The 20,946-nt window shown below is 46.2% G+C and overlaps 1 protein-coding gene across 2 annotated transcripts in view; it reads left to right on the forward strand.

The window, feature by feature from the left end:
- LOC140392592 (protein polyglycylase TTLL10-like) overlaps nucleotides 1–20,946 on the forward strand; it is a 185,823-nt gene that overhangs the window by 149,135 nt on the left and 15,742 nt on the right. For both annotated transcript variants that reach the window (XM_072477989.1, XM_072477990.1), the window contains 2 exons: nucleotides 4,079–4,219; nucleotides 12,508–12,624. In XM_072477989.1, coding sequence (XP_072334090.1) covers nucleotides 4,079–4,219; nucleotides 12,508–12,624 — 258 coding nt within the window. The remainder of the gene's footprint in view (nucleotides 1–4,078; nucleotides 4,220–12,507; nucleotides 12,625–20,946) is intronic.

Raw genomic sequence — 20,946 nt, forward strand, 5'->3', positions numbered from 1 at the left:
ATATTTTTTGCAAGTGTTAAGGCCATGTCCCACCATACGCAATTGCGTGCTGCATAGAAGCATAAAATAGATTGGACTTGAACATTTCAGAATCCTGCATGCATGACTGCAGCTATCTCGAGGAGATTGTTGTTTCTTTATTGCTTGTTTGTTCACGTAGGTAAGCAGTGCACATGGGATTTAACCTGCTCAGGTGAGATCGGGCAACCCAGCTGAATTCAAGGCAGGTGTTCATTAGCATTGTGTAAATTACCCAGCAACCCCTGAGAGGGGGGCTAAAAATACCCACCTCTGGCAGAATTGAATCTATTTTTCTGCATTTAACCCTTCACGGGCCCTTCATCGATTTTCAGTAATATTAACAATCTTGTGCCAATTGGTTGTGGAAAATAATATTGGATAGATTTTATTATTGCAACAGACTGTCAATATCCGTGCCGGACCAAGCATTCTGAAATGGTTCAACTCAAAGGTCACTTCCCAAAAATGTTAACCAGCTTGGAACTCAGATGGCGAGTGAATCTTCTTGCAATAAAACAAATCTATCCAATACTTTAATATTATTTTCCACAACCCATCAAATGTCTGTAAGGCATGGAGTTAAGGCTTAAATGGAAAGAGGAAGTGCTGGAAAAACTCAGCAGGTCTGGCAGCATCTGTGGAGAGGGACAGAGTGAACATTTTGAGTCCAATCTTATTGGACTTCCAGCCATATTGGGTTCGAAGCGTTACCTCTGTTTCTCTCTCCACAGATGGTGCCAGACCTGCTGAGTTTTCCCAGCACTTTCTGTTTTTGTTTCAGATCTCCCGCATGCACAGTCATATGCTTTCATTCTGGGGTTGAGACTTGTTTGGGCAGGGTCGATTTACTGTGCACCTGACCTCAGGCAGACTGTCCCCACATTGCTCAATGCCAGACTTGAACATCAAAGAGCCAACACTGACATCTCCTGTTTCGGTGTGTGTGTGTGGAAAATACAGCACACTGGCTAACTGCAGCATTCCTAATGTCACCCTGTCACATTGCTGACTCAGTACAGACAGGGGACTGAAACGGCGGCCGTTTTCTACACGGTTGAGCAGTGCTTGGTTTTACTGAGTCACCCGAGGCCGGTATGCAATCTGTCACTGAAACTGTCAATATCAGTGTCAGACCAAGCTCTCTGAAACAGCTCAACTGAAGAGTCACTTCCCAAAAATGTTAACCAGTTTGGAAGAGTGCAAGTGAATCCAGCGATTGTATCTATAGTAATTAATTCTCGAATACCAATTTAACAATAATGTGCTAAATTGCTATGACATTAACGTTGATTAATTAGTAACTCTCCCACAACATTGCTCACACTGATTCAGAGAATCTATAACTCTATCAACAAAGTGTGACACAGACGGCTGTAGAAAGGGAATGTGACATTTGCAGGAAGTGCGCCCTAGCTGCAATAGTTTTAATATCTATATATTACTAAAATTCTCACACTTCCTGCCCATAACCCATATTTCCTGTTGTCAGTCCAAGCTAGCTATTAGGCTCCGACATCTCTTTCCCAAGCCTGTCACAATATTTTATATATTAAAGATTGTATTCAGTAACGCAATGCCAAGAGTTATTTCCTGGTATTATATAAATACTTAGACAGTAATCATAGAATTTACAGTGCAGAAGTAGGCCATTCGGCCCATCGAGTCTGCACCGGCTCTTGGAAAGAGCACCCCACCCAAGGTCAACACCTCCATCCTATCCCCATAACCCAGCAACCCCACCCAACACTAAGGGCAATTTTGGACACGAAGGGCAATTTATCATGGCCAATCCACCTAACCTGCACATCTTTGGACTGTGGGAGGAAACCGGAGCACCCGGAGGAAACCCACACACACACACGGGGAGGATGTGCAGACTCCGCACAGACAGTGACTCAAGCCGGAATCGAACCTGGGACCCTGGAGCTGTGAAGCAATTGTGCTATCCACAATGCTACTGTGCTGCCCCGTATAATGAGGTATAGTTCATGCTTAGAGATCTAAAGGTTTTCTCTGAACTATCATGAAGACTTATTTGTATAAGAACTGTTGGGTTGAAGAAGGTTAGTGGTGACATGCGAACTGGTAGGACCTCCTTTTTAGTTTTCAATATTGCACTACGGATGAACACCCAGAATCAAACAGAATGGGCAGCACAGAAAATGCTCCATATTCCACACGGACATCCTCTCACCCTCCTTCACCGAGACCTATCACCATAACCTATTCCTTTCTACCCCATATGTGAATCTAGATTCCCCTTAAAAGAATTTCTGCTTTTCACCGAAGCTGCAGGATCCACATTCTCACCACTCTCTGCACAAAAGATGTTTCTGCGGAATTCGGCAGTGAGTTAGTGATGATGTTCCGGGCGTTGGGATTCCCCCGACCCCGGCCTGCGGATTTCCCGACGGCGTGGGGTGGCTTCAGTGGGAAATCCCATTGACACGCGGCGGGAAGAGAGAATCCCGCCGCCGGTGAACGGAGTGCCGCCGGGAAACACACGACCGGGAGACCGGAGAATCCCTCCCCTTATATTCACAGCCTCTAGCTACGGCCTCTCAACAAGTGAAGACACCTTCTCTACATCAACACTATCAAACCCTCTCCGAATATTGAAATCCGCCCCTCCCCCCATCCACCGCCCCGCGCCCCCCACCTCAGCCTTCTCTTGTCAAGATTAAAAGTCCCCCACTCTGATATGTCTAACTTCTCAGTTGTGGTATAATTCTAGTCAATAGTACACAATAATATACCAGCATTATTGTCATGTGTTAATACCTTTGATCTGATATTTCCCATGCTTGGACATGGACTGAAAAAAATGCGTAAATAAGCAAAAGCTACGGCTATTTTATTGAGGTCCGAGACAGTTTGCAGCTGTCCCAGTGCTTATTTCTTTTACCAGAATGTGTGATGCTTCAATAACAGAGCAAAGAGTGAGAGGGGGGACGGGGGACGGGGCAGGGGACCTGCAGCATTCCAGTTATACAGCTGTTGTGTACTATTCACACCGATTTCAAACAGCTGTCGAAGGTTACCAGGGCCCTCGCAGGGTGAGGTCCGACCTCTTAACCTGCAGCATCTGTGCTGCCATGTGCCTGTAGACTCTGGGGTTTGCTTCCAGTGCAGCTGAATGGAAAAGGACACCAACGATGTCAGATGGCACCAGAGGCACGTTGCCCACGTTTGCCATCATGTCGTCAAACTCCTCGGCTGGGCGGGGCAGTAACTGGGGAATACAGATGGCAGAACTATGCCGCCTGCTTTCAGGGCGGCACGGTGGCACAGTGGTTAGCACTGTTGCATCACAGCTCCGGGGTCCCAGGATCGATTCCCGGCTTGGGTCACGGTCTGTGCGGTGTCTGCACGTTCTCCCCGTGTCGGCGTGGGTTTCCTCCGGATGCTCCGGTTTCCTCCCACAATCTAAAGATGTGCAAGTTCGGTGGATTCGGTGCTAAATTGCTCCTTAGTGACCAAAAAGGTGAGGTGGGGTTACGGGGACAGGGTGGAGGTGTGGGCTTAAGTAGGGTGCTCTTTCCAAGGGCTGGTTCAGACTCGATGGGCCGAATGTCCTCCTTCTGCACTGTACATTCTATGATTCTATAGATAACCATTGGCCAACAACACAGACCTTAAGGTGTCGGTAAGGGTCCCCGATGCCCTCAAGTGCCATATCCCTCTGGCTTCTCGCACCAACCGAGACAACATCTGTAGCCATTAAGTTTAAGAAGCCATTAAGTTTTTTAAAAACCCAGTTGAACTCGACTTAACCAAGTCAGAATGAACATCGTTAAGGCCTGAAATTCAATCTTAGTGACTTGTGAATGGTTTCTCCTCAGAAATTATTTTCCCTGCATCCAGTTTAAAGTCTTTAAAAAAGCTTCCTCGCTGAAGATGTGTTAGTTGCCTTTTCTCTGAATCGCTCACTTTGCGTTTAATTGTCCCCTGCTGTGATCTCAGGAGGTGAGTGTCACTCCACCTGCTCCCCTCCCCCAACCCTCGAGAGATGGAGTTTTATTCCGTTAATTGCAGCTCTGCACTTTCTTACCCGCAGTTCATACAGAAAAAGAATCCTCTGTACAGTGAGATGAAGGAGGACACAGTCTGGTCCATGGAGCACTTGAATGACTATATTAATGAGAAGTATATGGAAGCCAAACATCTCCCCAGGGACTGGGTCTTCACTGTTTTTACAGTAAGTTTATGCTGCTTTTAATTAACAGAATGGGGCTCAGTCAGAGGCCTCTTACCACTGGAGGATTGAGATACACAGGCCTACTGATTAAAGATCGCATGATGTCCCTGTGTTACCATAGTGACATTTTGATTACAGTATATTTGTTCAGGTTAACAGGCTTCCTAACAAACATGATCACAAACCATCAGAGCTCAGAACCTGATTTGAAATAGAGAGTGTCCATCATAGAATAAGCTTAGGTCAAAATTCTATGCAACAAAATCTTTCCCGATAAATGGTTTACAGATGTAGTGTGATTTGTAAAAGAAGCAATATCGACATGGGTGAAAGCCTTTTTCGTGCTGCGAGTGGTTATATGGACCAGCAAAAGACCCACGACCTTTTCACTCTCTCCTTATTGACCTTGGGCCAGTGAGGTCAATTGCGATGCCCCCAATGTTCTCTTAGTCGCCATCAAATCAGCCAGAACAGCCCAAGGATCACTCCGAGGCCTTTGCAGTTCTGCAAAGTTCAATCCACACTGTCTTTAGGGGAGCGATACATTTAAAAAAAAATTATAATCAGATCCGCAATTAAAAAGGTTTATTCCATCTCCCCAAACCTGAAGCGATAAATGTTTCTTCGGTATTTGCAGGAATTCTTATTGACTGAAACTTTTGGATTCCTTAATTTCTGCACAGACCTTTTTTTTTACAATCGATTAGAGTGTGGATCTAGGAGCTGGAGTAGGTCATTCAGAAATGATCATTTCATCAATGTGTTACTTGTTGGCCGTTCTACGTATCAGAGCCATTCTCCGTCCAGGAGCCGCAGCTGTGTAGCCACTGCCACACGGCCCAATCTCACCGGAACCAAATCCTGGCATCCACATATTCCACCGGCGCTCAAGGTGCCATTGAATTCCCTTGACTTCCAGCGTGTTTAACCCGCGGTGACGTGCCAGTTACACGCAGCACTCGCCACACCAGCAACAAAATCATCAGCATTCTGCGAAAGCTCCAAAGTTTGATTGAAATGCGATGCGATAATCGTCGTCTGAGACATGGCACCTGTACCCACGAGAAGCCACTTGAGCAATATTCTTTGGCCAAAACGGCCGACATTAACAAAGATTGAAAATCAACTACATAATATTCCACATATCACACACACACCATAGAGGCAGCAGCCGACAATCAAACACTCAAGAGCTGGGCTTCAGCACTGGGGACATCCTCGCAAACAAAAGGTGAGTGTGTGGATCAGGGGAGGGCACCTGAGCATGGTCTCCCGAATGTTTCCGGCAGGGGTCTGGGGTCTACCGGCTCCTGATGTGGCCGGGGGTGAGTGGGTGGAGCGAGGTTTTCCAGCACATCTGCCTTGTGGTTGGCACTCTGAGAGAAGGAGGGACACATAAGGGTGGGCAGGCTTGGGGGATTTGAGGGTTCCCCAACTGATTGTTGGTCTCTCTCCTTCTCCAATTCTTTACAGATACCAAAATGGTTGGTGGTGTTGATCCTGCAGAGGATGTCCTTGTGCTGCTGGTGACAGCCCAGCCAACCAGACACTATAGAAGGTAGCAGCGTTGACACAGGCTGGAGGCAGTACCACATGTGCAGAGGGGCGCCGCGCACCCTGAAGACCCGGCCGCCCATCAAGGCCAAGGAGGAAACCAGAGGGGGGACGCCCAAGGCGTATAGGCACTGTTGACCTTTCGAGGAGATGACAGACAGCATGTGCTGCAAGAGACTCCATCTCAACAAAGAGACAGTGTGCCATGTCCTTGCAGACCTGGAATCCCATGGAGGAGGAGGACACCCACTCCCGGTGGCCGTGAAGATCACTGCAGCCCTGAACATTTATGCAACCGTTTCATTCCAGCACTCGAGCGGGGACTTCTGCACATTTCAAAAGCTACAGTCCACAAGTGCATCCGTGAGGTCACGAATGCCCTGTATGCCCGGGCAGCAGAATATATCAACTTTCAAGCCCACCAAAATGTCAGGACTACAGGATTCTCCACCGTTGCTGGGATACCCCAGGTCCAGCGGTAATTGATGGCACGCATGTCGCCTTGCAAGCACAGGGCCATCAGGGCGTGCTCTTCATTAACAGCAAGGGCTTCCACTCCCTGAATGTTCAACGTGTGTGCGACCACCACCTCCGGATCATGCACATGTATGTTGCTTCCCAGGGAACGTGCATGGGAGCTACACCCCGGGCCTCTCGGAGATCCCCAACATCTTTGAGGACCACCGCAGGATGACGGGTTGGCTCTTGGGGTTAAGAGGTACTTGCTGTTGTCCTTGCTGATGACGCCTGTGCGCAGATCAGAGACCAAGGCGGAGAACCAATATTACCAGGCTCAAGTTGCCACCCGTGCTATCATTGAGCGGTGCATCGGACTGCTCAAAATGTGGTTCCTGGACCACTCTGCTGGTGCCCTGCAGTACACCCTCCAGAGGTTCTCCCGCGTTGTGTGATCTGCTGTGCCCTCCACAACCTGGAACTGCAGTGGGGCAACATGCTGGAGGAGGAGGAGCTGGACCAGGAGGGGATGGTTGACAACCCCAAGGCGGAGCCGGAGGGTGGAGGACAGGCGGTGGTGAGGGTCTGGCATCCCGGAGAACCAGGGAGACCCTCACCTGCTTCTCATAGGACAAGTCTTTGCCCATCAGATCCCCCCTCTTCCCCCCCCGATTTCCCTTCCTTCCCCCTATTCCTCTTCCCCCCTATCATTCCCGGCCCCCTCCACACCTTCCTCTCGACTACCCTGTTCCACCCTTGCAGGGTCTGTGTGACATCACCCTAGGGTGATGTGCCTGTGTCGGCACCGTCAGCAGGTCAGTATACACAGGGGAGTGATGGTCACTTGCTGTGAGGTTAGCTCTGGTGCTCATCAGTCTATACCAGAGTCTGACTCCTGTCTTTCCGCTGACAGCCGCTCACACCCATCACCTGAACAGGGTCTGCATCGGGGGCATGTGATCTTGGGCCACTGTGCCCTGGGGTTGGGGGGTGTGAAGGACAACAGAGGATAGGGGTGCTGGCAGGCCCACTGTGAAGGTTAACATGACAGAGGCTTCACATGTATCAGGCGTAACATGTTTTAATTGTGATCACTGGGCATTTCCATTCCCCCTAACTACAGTGATCCTCAATCTTCTTGATCTTATGTTGCCTCCTGCAACGTCAGATCTGTCCCCAGGATGTACATCTGAGCTGTAGGCAGCCTGCTGCTTTTCATGCCCTTGGCAGACATCCTCTGGAGGGTCTGAAGCCTGAAGGCCCCAGCCGACCTACCAGTGTCATTGGCATCGCCGTGCCACTCTGTTCTGCCCACTGCCCTTGAGTTGGGCCGGTGTCAGGAGGGGGAGCTTCGGCAGAACTGGAGAGCACCATCGTTTCCATGGAGGCAGGCCCCGGATTGGCCTCCAGCGCTTCCTCCTCCTTGACGGTGCCCGTAGGACCCTGGGGGCTCCGTGGGATGGAGGGACAGCTGGAGTGAGCTCCAGACGCCTCTGCGTCATCTGGCAGTCCCAGTGAATCCCCGTTGACTGCACCATGGTGTTGACGCCCTTAACGATGCTCCTCGGTAACGGGGCCAAGCTCTGCATTGCCTAGGCAATGTCCACCTGCATCTGGAACATGTCCTTCAGTGCCAACTCACTCGAGACAGGTCATCTGGGTGAAGGAGCAGTGGATCCTCACCTCTGTGGGACAGGCCTACCTCACTGTCGGTGAATGCTCTCTTCTCCGTCAACCCCGTGATCTCCAGGGCCCGTTTCTCATAGGGGGTGAGGATTCGGATCACTGCTACGCTCCCCCCCCTACTTGGCCCTTTCCCACGTATTATGGGCTATCTTTTCCTGCTGGGCCAAAGAGATGGCTGTGTGAGCTGTGCGCTTGATGGACTATAAGGGGGTGTCAATGGCAGGTGGCATGTGTTGGCACCGCAACTGGGCATAAAGTGGTTGTGGTGGTGGGTGCCAGGGAGTGCTGAGGAACAAGCACGAAGATTGGATGTGGGGAGGGTGTGCAGTGTCAGCCAGTGATTTGTGGATGGAGTGGGATTGGAAATTTGAGGGGTGGCCGGCGGAACTGATGCCAGGATAGAGGTGGTAACTTACCCTTGCAGCTCGGTGGAGGATGTTGGTTTTTTTTCCTACACTGGACACTGGTCCTCCTGGTCATGCTGCCCGCACTGACAGCCGCTACCACTGCCTCCCAGGTGGTATTGGCCACCCTGCTGCTGGTCCTCCGACCCCAGGGGAAACAGGATCCTCGCGAAGCCTCAGAACCAAGTAACCTGGCCAAGTCGGGATCGCCAAAGCGAGGAGCATGCTCTGTGCGTCGCCATGCTTGACTGGAGTGAGTGGTGACGGAGCGTTTAAAAGCAGCTCCCCCTTGTTAGACATGGAACATTACAGCGCAGTACAGGCCCTTCGACCCTCGATGTTGCGCCGACCTGTGAAACCACTCTAAAGCCCATCTACACTATTCCCTTATCGTCCATATGTCTATCCAATGACCATTTGAATGCCCTTAGTGTTGGCGAGTCCACTACTGTTGCAGGCAGGGCATTCCACGCCCTTACTACTCTCTGAGTAAAGAACCTACCTCTGACATCTGTCTTATATCTATCTCCCTTCAATTTAAAGCTATGTCCCCTCGTGCTAGACATCACCATCCGTGGAAAAATGCTCTCACTGTCCACCCTATCCAATCCTCTGATCATCTTGTATGCCTCAAGTAAGTCACCTCTTAACCTTCTTCTCTCTAACGAAAACAGCCTCAAGTCCCTCAGCCTTTTCTCATAAGATCTTCCCTCCATACCAGGCAACATTCTGGTAAATCTCCTCTGCACCCTTTCCAATGCTACCACATCCTTCCTATAATGCGGCGACCAGAATTGCACGCAATACTCCAAATGTGGCCGCACCAGAGTTTTGTACAGCTGCAACATGAACTCATGGCTCCGAAACTCAATCCCTCTACCAGTAAAAGCTAACATACCGTACGCCTTCTTAACAACCCTCTCAACCTGGGTGGCAACTTTCAGGGATCTATGTACATGGACACCGAGATCTCTCTGCTCATCCACACTGCCAAGAATCTTACCATTAGCCCAGTACTCTGTCTTCCTGTTATTCCTTCCAAAATGAATCACCTCACACTTTTCTGCATTAAACTCCATTTGCCACCTCTCAGCCCAGCGCTGCAGCTTATCTATGTCCCTCTGTAACTTGTAACATCCTTCCGCACTGTCCACAACTCCACCGCCTTTAGTGTCATCTGCAAATTTACTCACCCATCCTTCTACTCCCTCCTCCAGGTCATTTATAAAAATGACAAACAGCAGTGGCCCCAAAACAGATCCTTGTGGTACACCACTACTAACTGGACTCCAGTGTGAACATTTCCCATCAACCACCACCCTTTGTCTTCTTCCAGCTAGCCAATTTCTGATCCAAACTGCTAAATCACCCTGAATCCCATGCCTCCGTATTTTCTGCAGTAGCCTACCATGGGGAACCTTATCAAACGCTTTACTGAAATCCATATACACCACATCAACTGCTTTACCCTCATCCACCTGTTTGGTCACCTTCTCAAAGAACTCAATAATGTTTGTGAGGCACGACCTACCCTTCACGAAACCGTGTTGACTATGTCTAATCAAATTATTCCTTTCCAGATGATTATACATCCTATCTCTTATAAACCTTTCCAAGACTTTGCCCACAACAGAAGTAAGGCTCACTGGTCTATAGTTAAACAAAGGGACAACATTTGCCATCCTCCAGTCTTCTGGCACTATTCCTGTAGACAAAGATGACTTAAAGATCAAAGTCAAAGGCTCAGCAATCTCCTCCCTCGCTTCCCAGAGAATCCTAGGATAAATCCCATCCGGCCCAGGGGACTTATCTATTTTCACACTTTCCAGAATTGCTAACACCTCCTCCTGATGAACCTCAAGCCCTTCTAGTCTAGTAGCCTGAATCTCAGTATTCTCCTCGACAACATTGTCTTTTTCCTGTGTGAATACTGACGAAAAATATTCATTTAGCACTTCTCCTATCTCCTCGGACTCCAAGCACAACTTCCCACTACTGTCCTTGACTGGCCCTACTCTTACCCTAGTCATTCTTTTATTCCTGACATATCTATAGAAGGCTTTAGGGTTATACTTGATCCTACCTGCCAAAGCCTTCTCATGTCCCCTCCTGGCTCTTCTTAGCTCTCTCTTTAAGTCCTTCCTAGCTAACTTGTAACCCTTGAGCGCCCTAACTGAACCTTCATGTCTCATCTTTACATAAGCCTCCTTCTTCTTCTTGACAAGTGTTTCGACTGCTTTAGTAAACCACGGTTCCCTCGCTCGACCACTTCCTCCCTGCCTGACAGGTACATACTTATCAAGGACACGCAGGAGCTGTTCCTTGAACAAGCTCCACATTTCCATTGTGCCCATCCCCTGCAGTTTTCCTCTCCATCCGATGCATCCTAAGTCTTGCCTCATCGCATCATAATTGCCTTTACCCCAGATATAACTCTTGCCCTGTGGTATATACCTATCCCTTTCCATCACGAAAGTAAACGTAATCAAATTGTGGTTACTATCACCAAAGTGCTCACCTACCTCCAAATCTAACGCCTGTCCTGGTTCATTACGCAGTACTAAATCCAATATGGCCTCGCCTCTCGTTGGCCTATCTACATACTGTGTCAGGAAACCTTCCTGCACACATTGGACAAAAACAGACCCATCTAAAGTACTCAAACTATAGCGTTTCCAGTCAATATTTGGAAAGTTAAAGTCCCCCATAACAACTATCCTGTTGCTTTCGGTCCTATCCAGAATCAGATTTGCAATCCTTTCCTCTACATCTCTGGAACTTTTTGGAGGCCTATAGAAAACCCCGAACAGGGTGACCTCTCCTTTCCTGTTTCTAACCTCAGCCCATATTACCTCAGTAGACGAGTCCTCATCAAACATCCTTTCTGCCACCGTAATACTGTCCTTGACTAACAATGCCACCCTACCCCCTCTTTTACCACCTTGTTAGTGGTGAGATGCTGAGGTGTGAGGCTGGCGAATCAGATGGTGAGACAGCCAGTAATGGTGATAACCTCATGGGAGCTCATGTCTGACACCAAGTGCCATGGAGACAGAATCTGAGTTAACATTACAAGTAATGAGTTTGGATGAAAGGTCATGACCTAAACCATTAGGTCCTTTTCTGTCTTCATGGATGCTGCCAGTCCTGTTGAATATGTCCAGCAATTTCTATTTCCATCTCTTAAAATGCAGTATTCTGACTTCCACTAACTCCCCATCCTATCATTCCTTTGCTGATGCACTGATTACAATGATCTAATCAACCTGCCAACTATCAATTCAATGAAACTAAACTGCTTTTACTTTTTAGCAAATTGTTTTGGACCAGCCTATATATTTCCATGCTTGTAACATGCATATAAAGTAGAAGCAGCTGGAGGCCATTCGGCCCTTCGAGCCTGCTCCGCCATTCATTATGATCATGGCTGATCATCAAATTCAATACGCTCATCCCGCCTTTTCCTCCTATCCCTTGATCCCTTTAGCCCCAAGAGCTTTGGAAACATACATTGGTAACTAATCCAATTCTTACCTAAAGAATCCAATCTGACAGTGAATCCTGGTCGGCATGTTTATTTTTTGTGATTCATGGTGATTGAGATTGATGTTGTTTTTGCCCAACTTCTAGCATGTTGAGTATCAATTGAGCATCACTATTATTGACAAGAAATGTTGTCCTCAAAACAAGTGCCCAGACAATTCAACCAGAAGCCTAAACTTGCCAGGAACGCATCCCTGGTTTTGTGTAGACAGATAAATATTGACATTGTTCAACTGATGGGTCATCAGTGGCGAGTGGGTTATAACTGGCCAGTGGGCTATCAGTGATCAATGGATTATCACTGGCCCTGCATTATACTGAATGTTCAGATTCATTTGAGTGAAGCAATGTTAATTTGGTCTCCTCGCTGGGCTTTGGTGAGGTGTGAAATGGTCCCAGGCAATGTGAACCCAGTGCATTAGAAATGGAGCCACATTATAGAAATGGATTAGGCTCTTCATCGCTTGACAGAGTAAACTTTGAACTGACAGATATGGAATCAAAAGGAGGGAAACAAGTACTGTAGAGGGAATGTATAGGGAGCTATAGGAATGTCATCCTTCAAATGAAAACAACATTATAGACTGTGCAACAAAGAATCATCTGACTGCAAAGGTAATTAATATCTTTAATGTTTTCTTGCAGAAGAGAGTGCAACAGATCATGACCCAGTGTTTCATTGCCACCAAGGCCAGACTTGGCCGTCAACTGGGCTACTTTGACCTTCTGGGTTTTGACATTATGATTGATCAAAATTTCAAGGTGACTGTATTTTTAATTCTTCTTCAGTTATCCAGTTAGTTAAGTATCGGTGTATTTGAATTGAACCAAAGATGACTTTGACGGTACATTGGGTGCAGTAGCATAACGGTTACACTACTGGCTAATAATCCAGAGCATCTGAGTTCAAATCCCACCAAAGCAGTTTTCAGAATTTTAATTCAGTTCTTTCAACAACAACCAAGCTTGCCCTGGTCTTTGGGCAACATGGTTGGCTCTCAATAGTTTTCTCATATGACAAAGTGAACTGTATCATAAACAAAGCAACTAGTGATGCACAATAGATCCTGGCTTTTTCAATTGATGTCCAGATCCCAAGAATAGATCTTCAAGAGCTCTTGGTATGATCTATATATAGATTATACAAAACAAGTGTGTATGATACTGCAAATTTAGTCCCAATTCAGTCACAGTTTGAATGGCAATCAAGATTAAGATAGTTTAGTTGATAAAGGCAGTTACACGTGTGCAACTGAGCCTTATGTACCCAGTAGACTTTGGTCCCAGCTGTGATAAGTTGGCTTGTCTTGCAGGGACACCATAGGCAAAGTTTCCATCATCGTTCCCACTCCTGATCATTATCCAGCTGCCCTGATTGGAACGTGTCTGTGGCTGAGGTTTTCCAGCCTGCCCCCTGCCCATGGCAGGTTTTTCCATGGCAGATACAACGAACCATTGATCTTCCAGTCCTGACGAAGTCTACCACCGGGACCAGAATAGCCCATCGGCAGGAACAACAGGAAAATCCCGGCCCATGTTTGTGATCAGATCAATTTGAGTATCCTGTTTAAATTCAGGTATAAGCTCTGGCCATGTAGATGAGAAACCCGAATGGCATCTCTCCCTCCAGAAGATAGAACTTTGTTCTTGATGTGATTGCAAAATGTTCGTGAAAGCGGATGACAAAATAGCCAGGGAGGAGATTCTTTTACATACAGCAAAATGTTATGTTTGTTAATTGGCCATGCTAAATTGCCCCTCAATTAGAAAAAAACAATTGGGTACTCTCATAGAATCATAGAATTTACAGTACAGAAAGAGGCCACCAACCCACCGAGTCTGCATCGGCCCCCGGAAAGAGCATCTTACTTAAACCCACGCCTCCACCCCATCAATTATTTTTTTTAAAAATTAGAAAAAATGATCGTGAATGCACTGTCTGAAAGGCCCTGGAAGCAGTCCAATAATAAGTTTGCAAAAAGGATTGGAGAAATCCTTGAAGGATAACATTTTACAGGACTACCGGGAAAGGATGGGGCAGAGTGGATTGGGATTTGTTTATTGTCACGTGTACCGGGGTACAGTGAAAAGTTTTGTTCTGCCTGCAGTCCAGACAGATTATTCCATAATAAGGCCTGTACTTTCCCACATAACGGGTTGTTTCTATTGGACCAAAGTGCTATGTGATGATAAGGCCCTTTAACTGTGGAGTACCTTTTACTCATGCTTTTGTGGTAGCAACAAGAATTTTGGAAGCAAGTTCCCTGTTCCTTAGAAGGGCGTAGTGTACATAAATAAGGAGTTTTATCTGCTGTTTTGAGCTGTAACCATTAACCGACCTTGGATAAGAATGAATTACAAATGATCTTTCAGAGAGGAGCACTCTGGAGTTAAGTACAATGAATTACAAATGTCAAGTGATTGACAGTGACACAGCATCCTCATTGAGCCCTATAAATCCTTCTTTAAAAGCTGAACCTGTGGTATAGATGCATGAAGGTAAGATAATCCAATACGCTGAGGGATCCCCTTGGTAAATGTTTTTTCATTGTTATCATATCTCTAGTGTGTTTCATAGTCTGGTGAAAACTTTAGTTTTGGATATGCGTCAATACAAAGCCAGCAAATGTAAACCAATTTTTAAGTTGTTGGTGATCTGACTGTGGGCCACATAATAGTAACCAAGGGCCATTCTCACACTTTCTGAAGCTTATTTTGATTTTTTAAAAAAGTTTCTTGTTAACTTTGAAATGTAGCCATCATTTAGAGGCCAATAAACAGAATTTTGTCTCCCCTTGGCCGTGATTAATAGTTAGCGGATCAAAATATTTACTCAAGACTGCTAGTCTTAGCTCCATCCACGGAGATTAGTAAATAAAATATAAACCACAGCCCACATTCGGCTGGGGCTGTGTGTTTCTTGCTCTTTTAAAATTAGTTCCATCTTCTGCGTCCGCGATCTCTGCATTCACAATTTTTATCACTCCATCTTTGCTGATGGTGCCAACTAACTCTGAAATTCCTTCCCTAAACCTCTCAAGACCTCTAGATTAGATTAGATTTAGAATTATTGTCACATGTACCGAGGTACAGTGAAAGTATTGTTCTGCGTACAGTCCGGACAGATCGTTCCATACATGAAAAACATAGGACGTACGATAAATACACAATCCAAACACATGGACATAGACATCGGATGAAGCATACTGAACGTAGAGCTGCAAAGGTAGAGAAGGTTTGTAGAGAGATCAGTTCAGTCCACACGAGTGGCATTCAGGAGTCTGGTAACAGCGGGGAAGAAGCTGATTTTGAATCTGTTGGCGCGTGTTTTCAGACTTTTGTATCTTCTGTCCAACGGAAGAGGTTGGAAGAGAGAATAACCTGGGCAGGAGAGGTCTTTGATTATGCTTACGCAAAGCAGTGGGAAGATGGTGACAGAATCAATGGATGGGAGGCAGGTTTGCGTGAAAGATTGGGCTGTGGTCACGACTCTCTGACGTTTCTTGCGGTCTTGGGCCGGGCAGTTGCCATACCAGGCTGTGATGCAGCCCGATAGGATGCTTTCTATGGCGCATCTGTAAAAATTGGTGAATGTCAACATGGGCATGCCAAATTTCCTGAGGAAGTATAGGCGCTGTTGTGCTTTGTTGGTCATAGCATCAGCGTGGGTGGACCAGGACAGATTGTTGTGATGTTTACACCTAGAAATTTGAAGCTGTCAACCATCTCCACCTCGACACTTCGCTTCCTGAAGTTGATGACATTAGTTTTGCTGACATTGAGGGAGAGATTGTTGTTGTTGCACCATGTCACTAGGTTCTCTATCTCCCTCCTGTACTCTGAATCATCGTTATTTGAGAGCCAACCAACTGTGTCATCAGCAAATTTGTAATTGAAGTTGGAGCCAAATTTTGCCACAGTCATGTGTGTATAAGGAGTGTAGTAGGGGGTTACGTACACAGCCTTGCGGGGCCCCAGTATTGAGAACTATCATGGAGGAGGTGTCGTTTATCCTTACTGATTGTGGTCTATGGGTCAGGAAGTCGAGGATCCAGTTGCAGAGGGAGGAGCCAAGTCCCAGGTTTTGGAGCTTTAATATGAGCTTGGCTGGGATTATGGTGTTGAAGGCGGAGCTGTAGTCAATCAATCGGAGTCTGACGTAGGAGTCTTTGTTGTCGAGATGCTGCAGGGATGAGTGGAGTGCCAGGGAGATGGTGTCTGCTGTGTGCCGTTTGAGGCGGTATGCAAATTGCAGTGGATCAAGGCAGTCTGGTGGAAGTATGATCATACTGCAAGTATGATCTCTACCTCTCTCTACTCATTTGTGATGATGGATGTTACCTTTTTTAAAACTATTTTTGGAACTATGGCGGTATTCTAGACAGAAGGCTATGTGTATGTGCATGTCCATGATTAATTAAACTGGGGGAAGGTTAATAGAGACAGCTAGCCTGTGAGGGCTGAGTGATAAAAGGATAAAGATATGAGGTTCAATTTAGCGTGGCCCATCCACCTACCCTGCACATCTTTGTATTATGGGGGTGAAACCCACGCAGACACGGGGAGAATGTGCAAACTCCACACAGACAGTGACCCATGGCCAGGGGGTTCATACGTTTGTATTGAGATGTTATGGTGAGGTTGAATTTACAGGTAACAGAGTGGATTTTAAATTTGAACTATGTGATAAGTCGGGATTCGACATTTGAGTTGTTGAATTTCAAAGTGACAAGCAATTTTTGCAACTTGCAAAGGTTTCTTAAGTAAACAGGGAAAATATTTTTTTTTACCTGAAAGTAGTGACAAAATAGGAAAACATGAAGGATTCTTATCTTTGGAAAAGCTCAGTTCAGAGATGTTTGAGGACAATGGAATCAGAGATGAAAGGGAAAAAAGATATCTAAGGAAAAATGTTTATCTAAGTTGAGGTGGCTGTGTGCGGAAACATCCTGAGGCCAGGGCCAGGATTCTCAGTCGACGCCGCGCAAGGTCGGGGGCCGCTGAAAGAGACCCCTGTGGTGATTCTCCGCAGTTGACCAGCCAAATTCCCGCCGAGTTCCGCTGGCGTGGTTCCAACCTGGTACCACCCGGCGGGAGCTCGGACCTGCGGCCGCGGTGTCCATCTGGTCGAGGGCCGGGGGGGGGGATCAGACTCTGGGGTGGGCCTCCATGGCGTACAGGCCCGCAATCGGGGGCTACCGATCAGTGGGCGCCCGTGACCTGGAGGGGGTCTACCTCCTTCCGCACGGGCCCACTGTAGGGCTCCACCATGTTGCGTGGCACCAGCACGGAAACAGCCACCACGCCCACGCACCAGCCGGCAGTGCAGGGCCGCGTATCGGCACTGGAGCAGCGTGGAGCACTCCGGCGCCGTGCTGGCCCCCTGAGGGCCGCTGAATCGCTGGGCCCGGAGGCCCATTGGCGCCGGCGTGCACCACCCCGGTGCTTGCACTACGCCGGCATCAACACTTGGCCGGGATTTCGGAGAATCCCAGCCCAGATGTGTGTTGGGGAAAGTTGTAAAAGTTGTGAATTTGAAGATTCCATCGAGTTTCAAACCAGAAGCCTTTTGAGGAAGCAGCTTGTTTCTGAGCTTTTATTTGGGTTTCCACATCAGAGTGGACTTGTTTGAGGACTCAAGTGGGATATCTTAAATAAAGTGACAGCAGTTCTTTGCCTTAGGTAATATTACTGGATTTTTATAGTTCAAAATCTATAAGGGAGTTGTTGCCAAGACGTAGTTTACTTGTGTGTTTACTTGTGACCACGTCGGTTTTTAGGGAGTTGTTCTGCAAGTCTGTTTTAGCTACGCAACTTCAGTCTTGTGTACTTACATTTTTTTCTTGTTACTAAATCTTTTAATTTTTAAAATGTTCAGGGTGTTACTGGAGCTCTTTGTCTTTGGGGTCTGTATCTTTCCTTGTTTCCAAAATAGAAAAAAAAAAGGTTGTGGCCAGTAAGACAGGTTTCCCACTGGGATCTGGCTTGCTCAGCAAATAAAATATGCTGTGGTTGTGTCACCTTTAAGATGCTCTTTAAAACCTACCTCATTGATCACGCCTTTGGTCACTTGTCCTAATATCACCTGATGGGGCTCAGCGTTAAATTTATTTTGATGAAGCTCCTCGGGACATTTTTTCATGTGCTCAAAGCATTACATAAATACGAGCTGTTGTAAATGATGCTTTTTCCTACCCTATATGGGGAATGCTCAAGCTACACGTGGAATTATTTCCTGCGAAAGACTTGCCAAAAATTGAGATCTGTCCTGCGTCGCAGGTGACCTTCTTTCTTTAGTGCCCGCCTTTTACTGCACTGCCTGCTATTCCATTTAAATTGGAGGAAAAAAATCAATGCTTGTCACAAATTCCTTGGCACTCAATGCTGGAGAGTGTCATTGCTTCCCTGATCAACTACCGAAAACAAATGTACTCTACATCAAAGTAATGCATGTGATCCGATAAATATAGGGATGTCAAACACCTTTTGCGGTTCCAACAATTTTCCAACAGTGTTCTCTGTAAAACGGTTACAGCCTCCACAATTTGCCATACTGACTTGAAAGTATTTGACACTTCCACAGCTTTTCCACGTACAATTTCAATTGAGTTTTACAGTTCAATTGTTTTAAGCCGAGGAATGCTGCTACTTGAAGAGTTATGCTATTCTTGAAGAGAGTACATTATGTTACACGTACATAATAAACTATCGCACAGACCGGGGATCCTCCCGTTGTGTTCAGTAGCTCATGCTGTGTCATGCGCAGTGTATTATTCTGCTACTCAGGAAAAGCTTTGTGTCATCTGTTGACACCCCAATAAGGTCACAAGGCCTCCCTGGGGTCAGTTAGAGAGCAATTGCTGCAGATGTCAAATAGAGGTCAGAATAAAGGAACATGTGAATAAGAGGAAATGTATCTTAAAAATAACTTAATACCACCACTATCGCTGTGAAACCATAATACTATTTCAAAAAACAGTGTTTGTACTTCATAACGTTTCTCATGAGCTTTATCTTTGTGTCAGTTGCCGGCATCATACTCTTGGCCAAGTGTCACTGCAAGTAATCCAACGTAAGAAATCCAAAACTGCATGGCTGCAGTGGCCTTAAAGTGGTTGTGTTTAACGTGCCTTTATGGTTTACCTGCTGTGATACATATCAGCTATCAAGCTTTATTGAAGGATTTATTTTGAAAAGAAAATAAGGAGACAATAGTTTTCGTTAGTCACAGTAATTTTCCTTTGGGTAGCTTCTAAATTCGTTGCCTAGCAGTCCCCAGACCAATCAAACACGTGCAGATGGCAGCGTGTAACACAGCACTGGCCCAGCCAGGATTTATTTGGATTGCATTAATGTATGCACAACACTGCACAATGCAGACTCTTGTCGTGTAATTGAATGGGAATAAAGGGAATGGCCATGATTTAGAAATGGAGCCCTCTCATGTTTCAGTAAATTGCAGCTTGTGGTACTGGTATGTAAGCCCTGTGCAGTTAGTAATCCCAGAGCACAATGAAGGATCTGATACCTGTTCATTGAAACATCCTTTCTGATTAATTAAAGGACTTTGTTCCTCCGTTTGCTTTTCGCCAATGCCAATTTTGAAATGAAGGGTTGAGATTATTGCAAGGTTTAATTAATAATTGCCCGCCTCATCATTATTAGGTGGAGGGGCGGGTTGAAGGGGGGGGGGGGGGGGTGGGCAGTTGGTCGTGAAAATCACAAAAGAATCGGCGTCCATTTTTATATGACAATTGAAGGAGGCAATTGAGAGGGTTGGGCCGGTTTGGGCATATTCATATAGCTGAAAGGCAGATAGCGCACACACAGCTGAGCAGACCAGGAGTTAAATGATAGTCTTTCACACAAATGCAAGCCTTAAATTCACAATGCCTGACTTTTTTTCCCTACCAGTGCATGGTTCCTGTAAAACCACACTTGTATCAGGAATTTAATTGTTTAACTGATAAAGCCCAACCAAATACCGAATGAAGCGACTTGCAATTTTTTGATGGCTGATTTTTAAAAACACCATTGGAATATTTTTGAATTACACTGCCATATCTTCAGCATGTGAAGGAAAATAGTCCTCCGATCCTCAGAAATTTGCATCTCCTAAACTCCAATTGCGATATGTGTTCAAGGGTAGCTCAGCACTGACTGAAGTCAGATCGATGGCAGTCAACATTCAGGGAAGGAGATGACACCAGCGAACGAACAAAATGCCAAATACATTGTATTCATTAAAAAAACATTGTCTAACTAATGGGATACCCAGGGGTCAATACAACTCTCGGTCAGTCTTCCCTTCATAGAACCTACAGGGATTTTACTCTTGAGTATAGCACCATCTGATCATGGCTTCTTGATTTACCTGGTCAGACCTCCTACTGTTTTGGTCTGCTTTCACGCATTTAATTAGCACCTTATGCTGGATACTGGCTTTTGTTTCAAATGTTGGGCCCCATGGGGGGGTTAATATAGGTCCTGATGATGTCCTATGTGGTTTTAGATATCTTCTAAGTCACTTCACAACCACTGAAATTCTCTTAAAATGATGCTGATGCACAAGATCACCAGTAGGATAGTCTCAGCCCTAGAATGTGAACTCATAAAGAAACGTAATAAAATGGTTTGAAGGTCTGCATGTGACTGCAATACCATAAACCCATGAAATAAAGCAGCTTGTGGGCTCTGTGAAGCTCCCTTAATTCAAGTGAAAGGTCATTGGAACATGCAAATAAATTCTGGACCTTTCCCACTACAAGTAATGAAATGTCCCAGATGCATAGTCCCAAAGGCCGTCATTATGGCTAGGAAACACCTTTATAGGCAGATGATGCAAGAAGATGCCTTGTGTAGTTCTACCTGTCTTCCGAATGTTATGGGCCAGGGTTTAGAGAACCCCAAAGTGTATCATGAAGTTCACCTGACCCACAACTTTTAATAGATTGTGGTATGGGGAGCACATGGCCCACTCTACAGGTGTGGTACAGCAGAAATGGAAAAGTATTTTTTTTAAAGCAAAACAATGTTTATTCTATGAACTCAAGTTCACCTTTTTAAGACATACAGTGAACATCT

Source organism: Scyliorhinus torazame, chromosome 16 (genome assembly GCF_047496885.1).
Source record: "Scyliorhinus torazame isolate Kashiwa2021f chromosome 16, sScyTor2.1, whole genome shotgun sequence".
Lineage (NCBI taxonomy): Eukaryota > Metazoa > Chordata > Chondrichthyes > Carcharhiniformes > Scyliorhinidae > Scyliorhinus > Scyliorhinus torazame.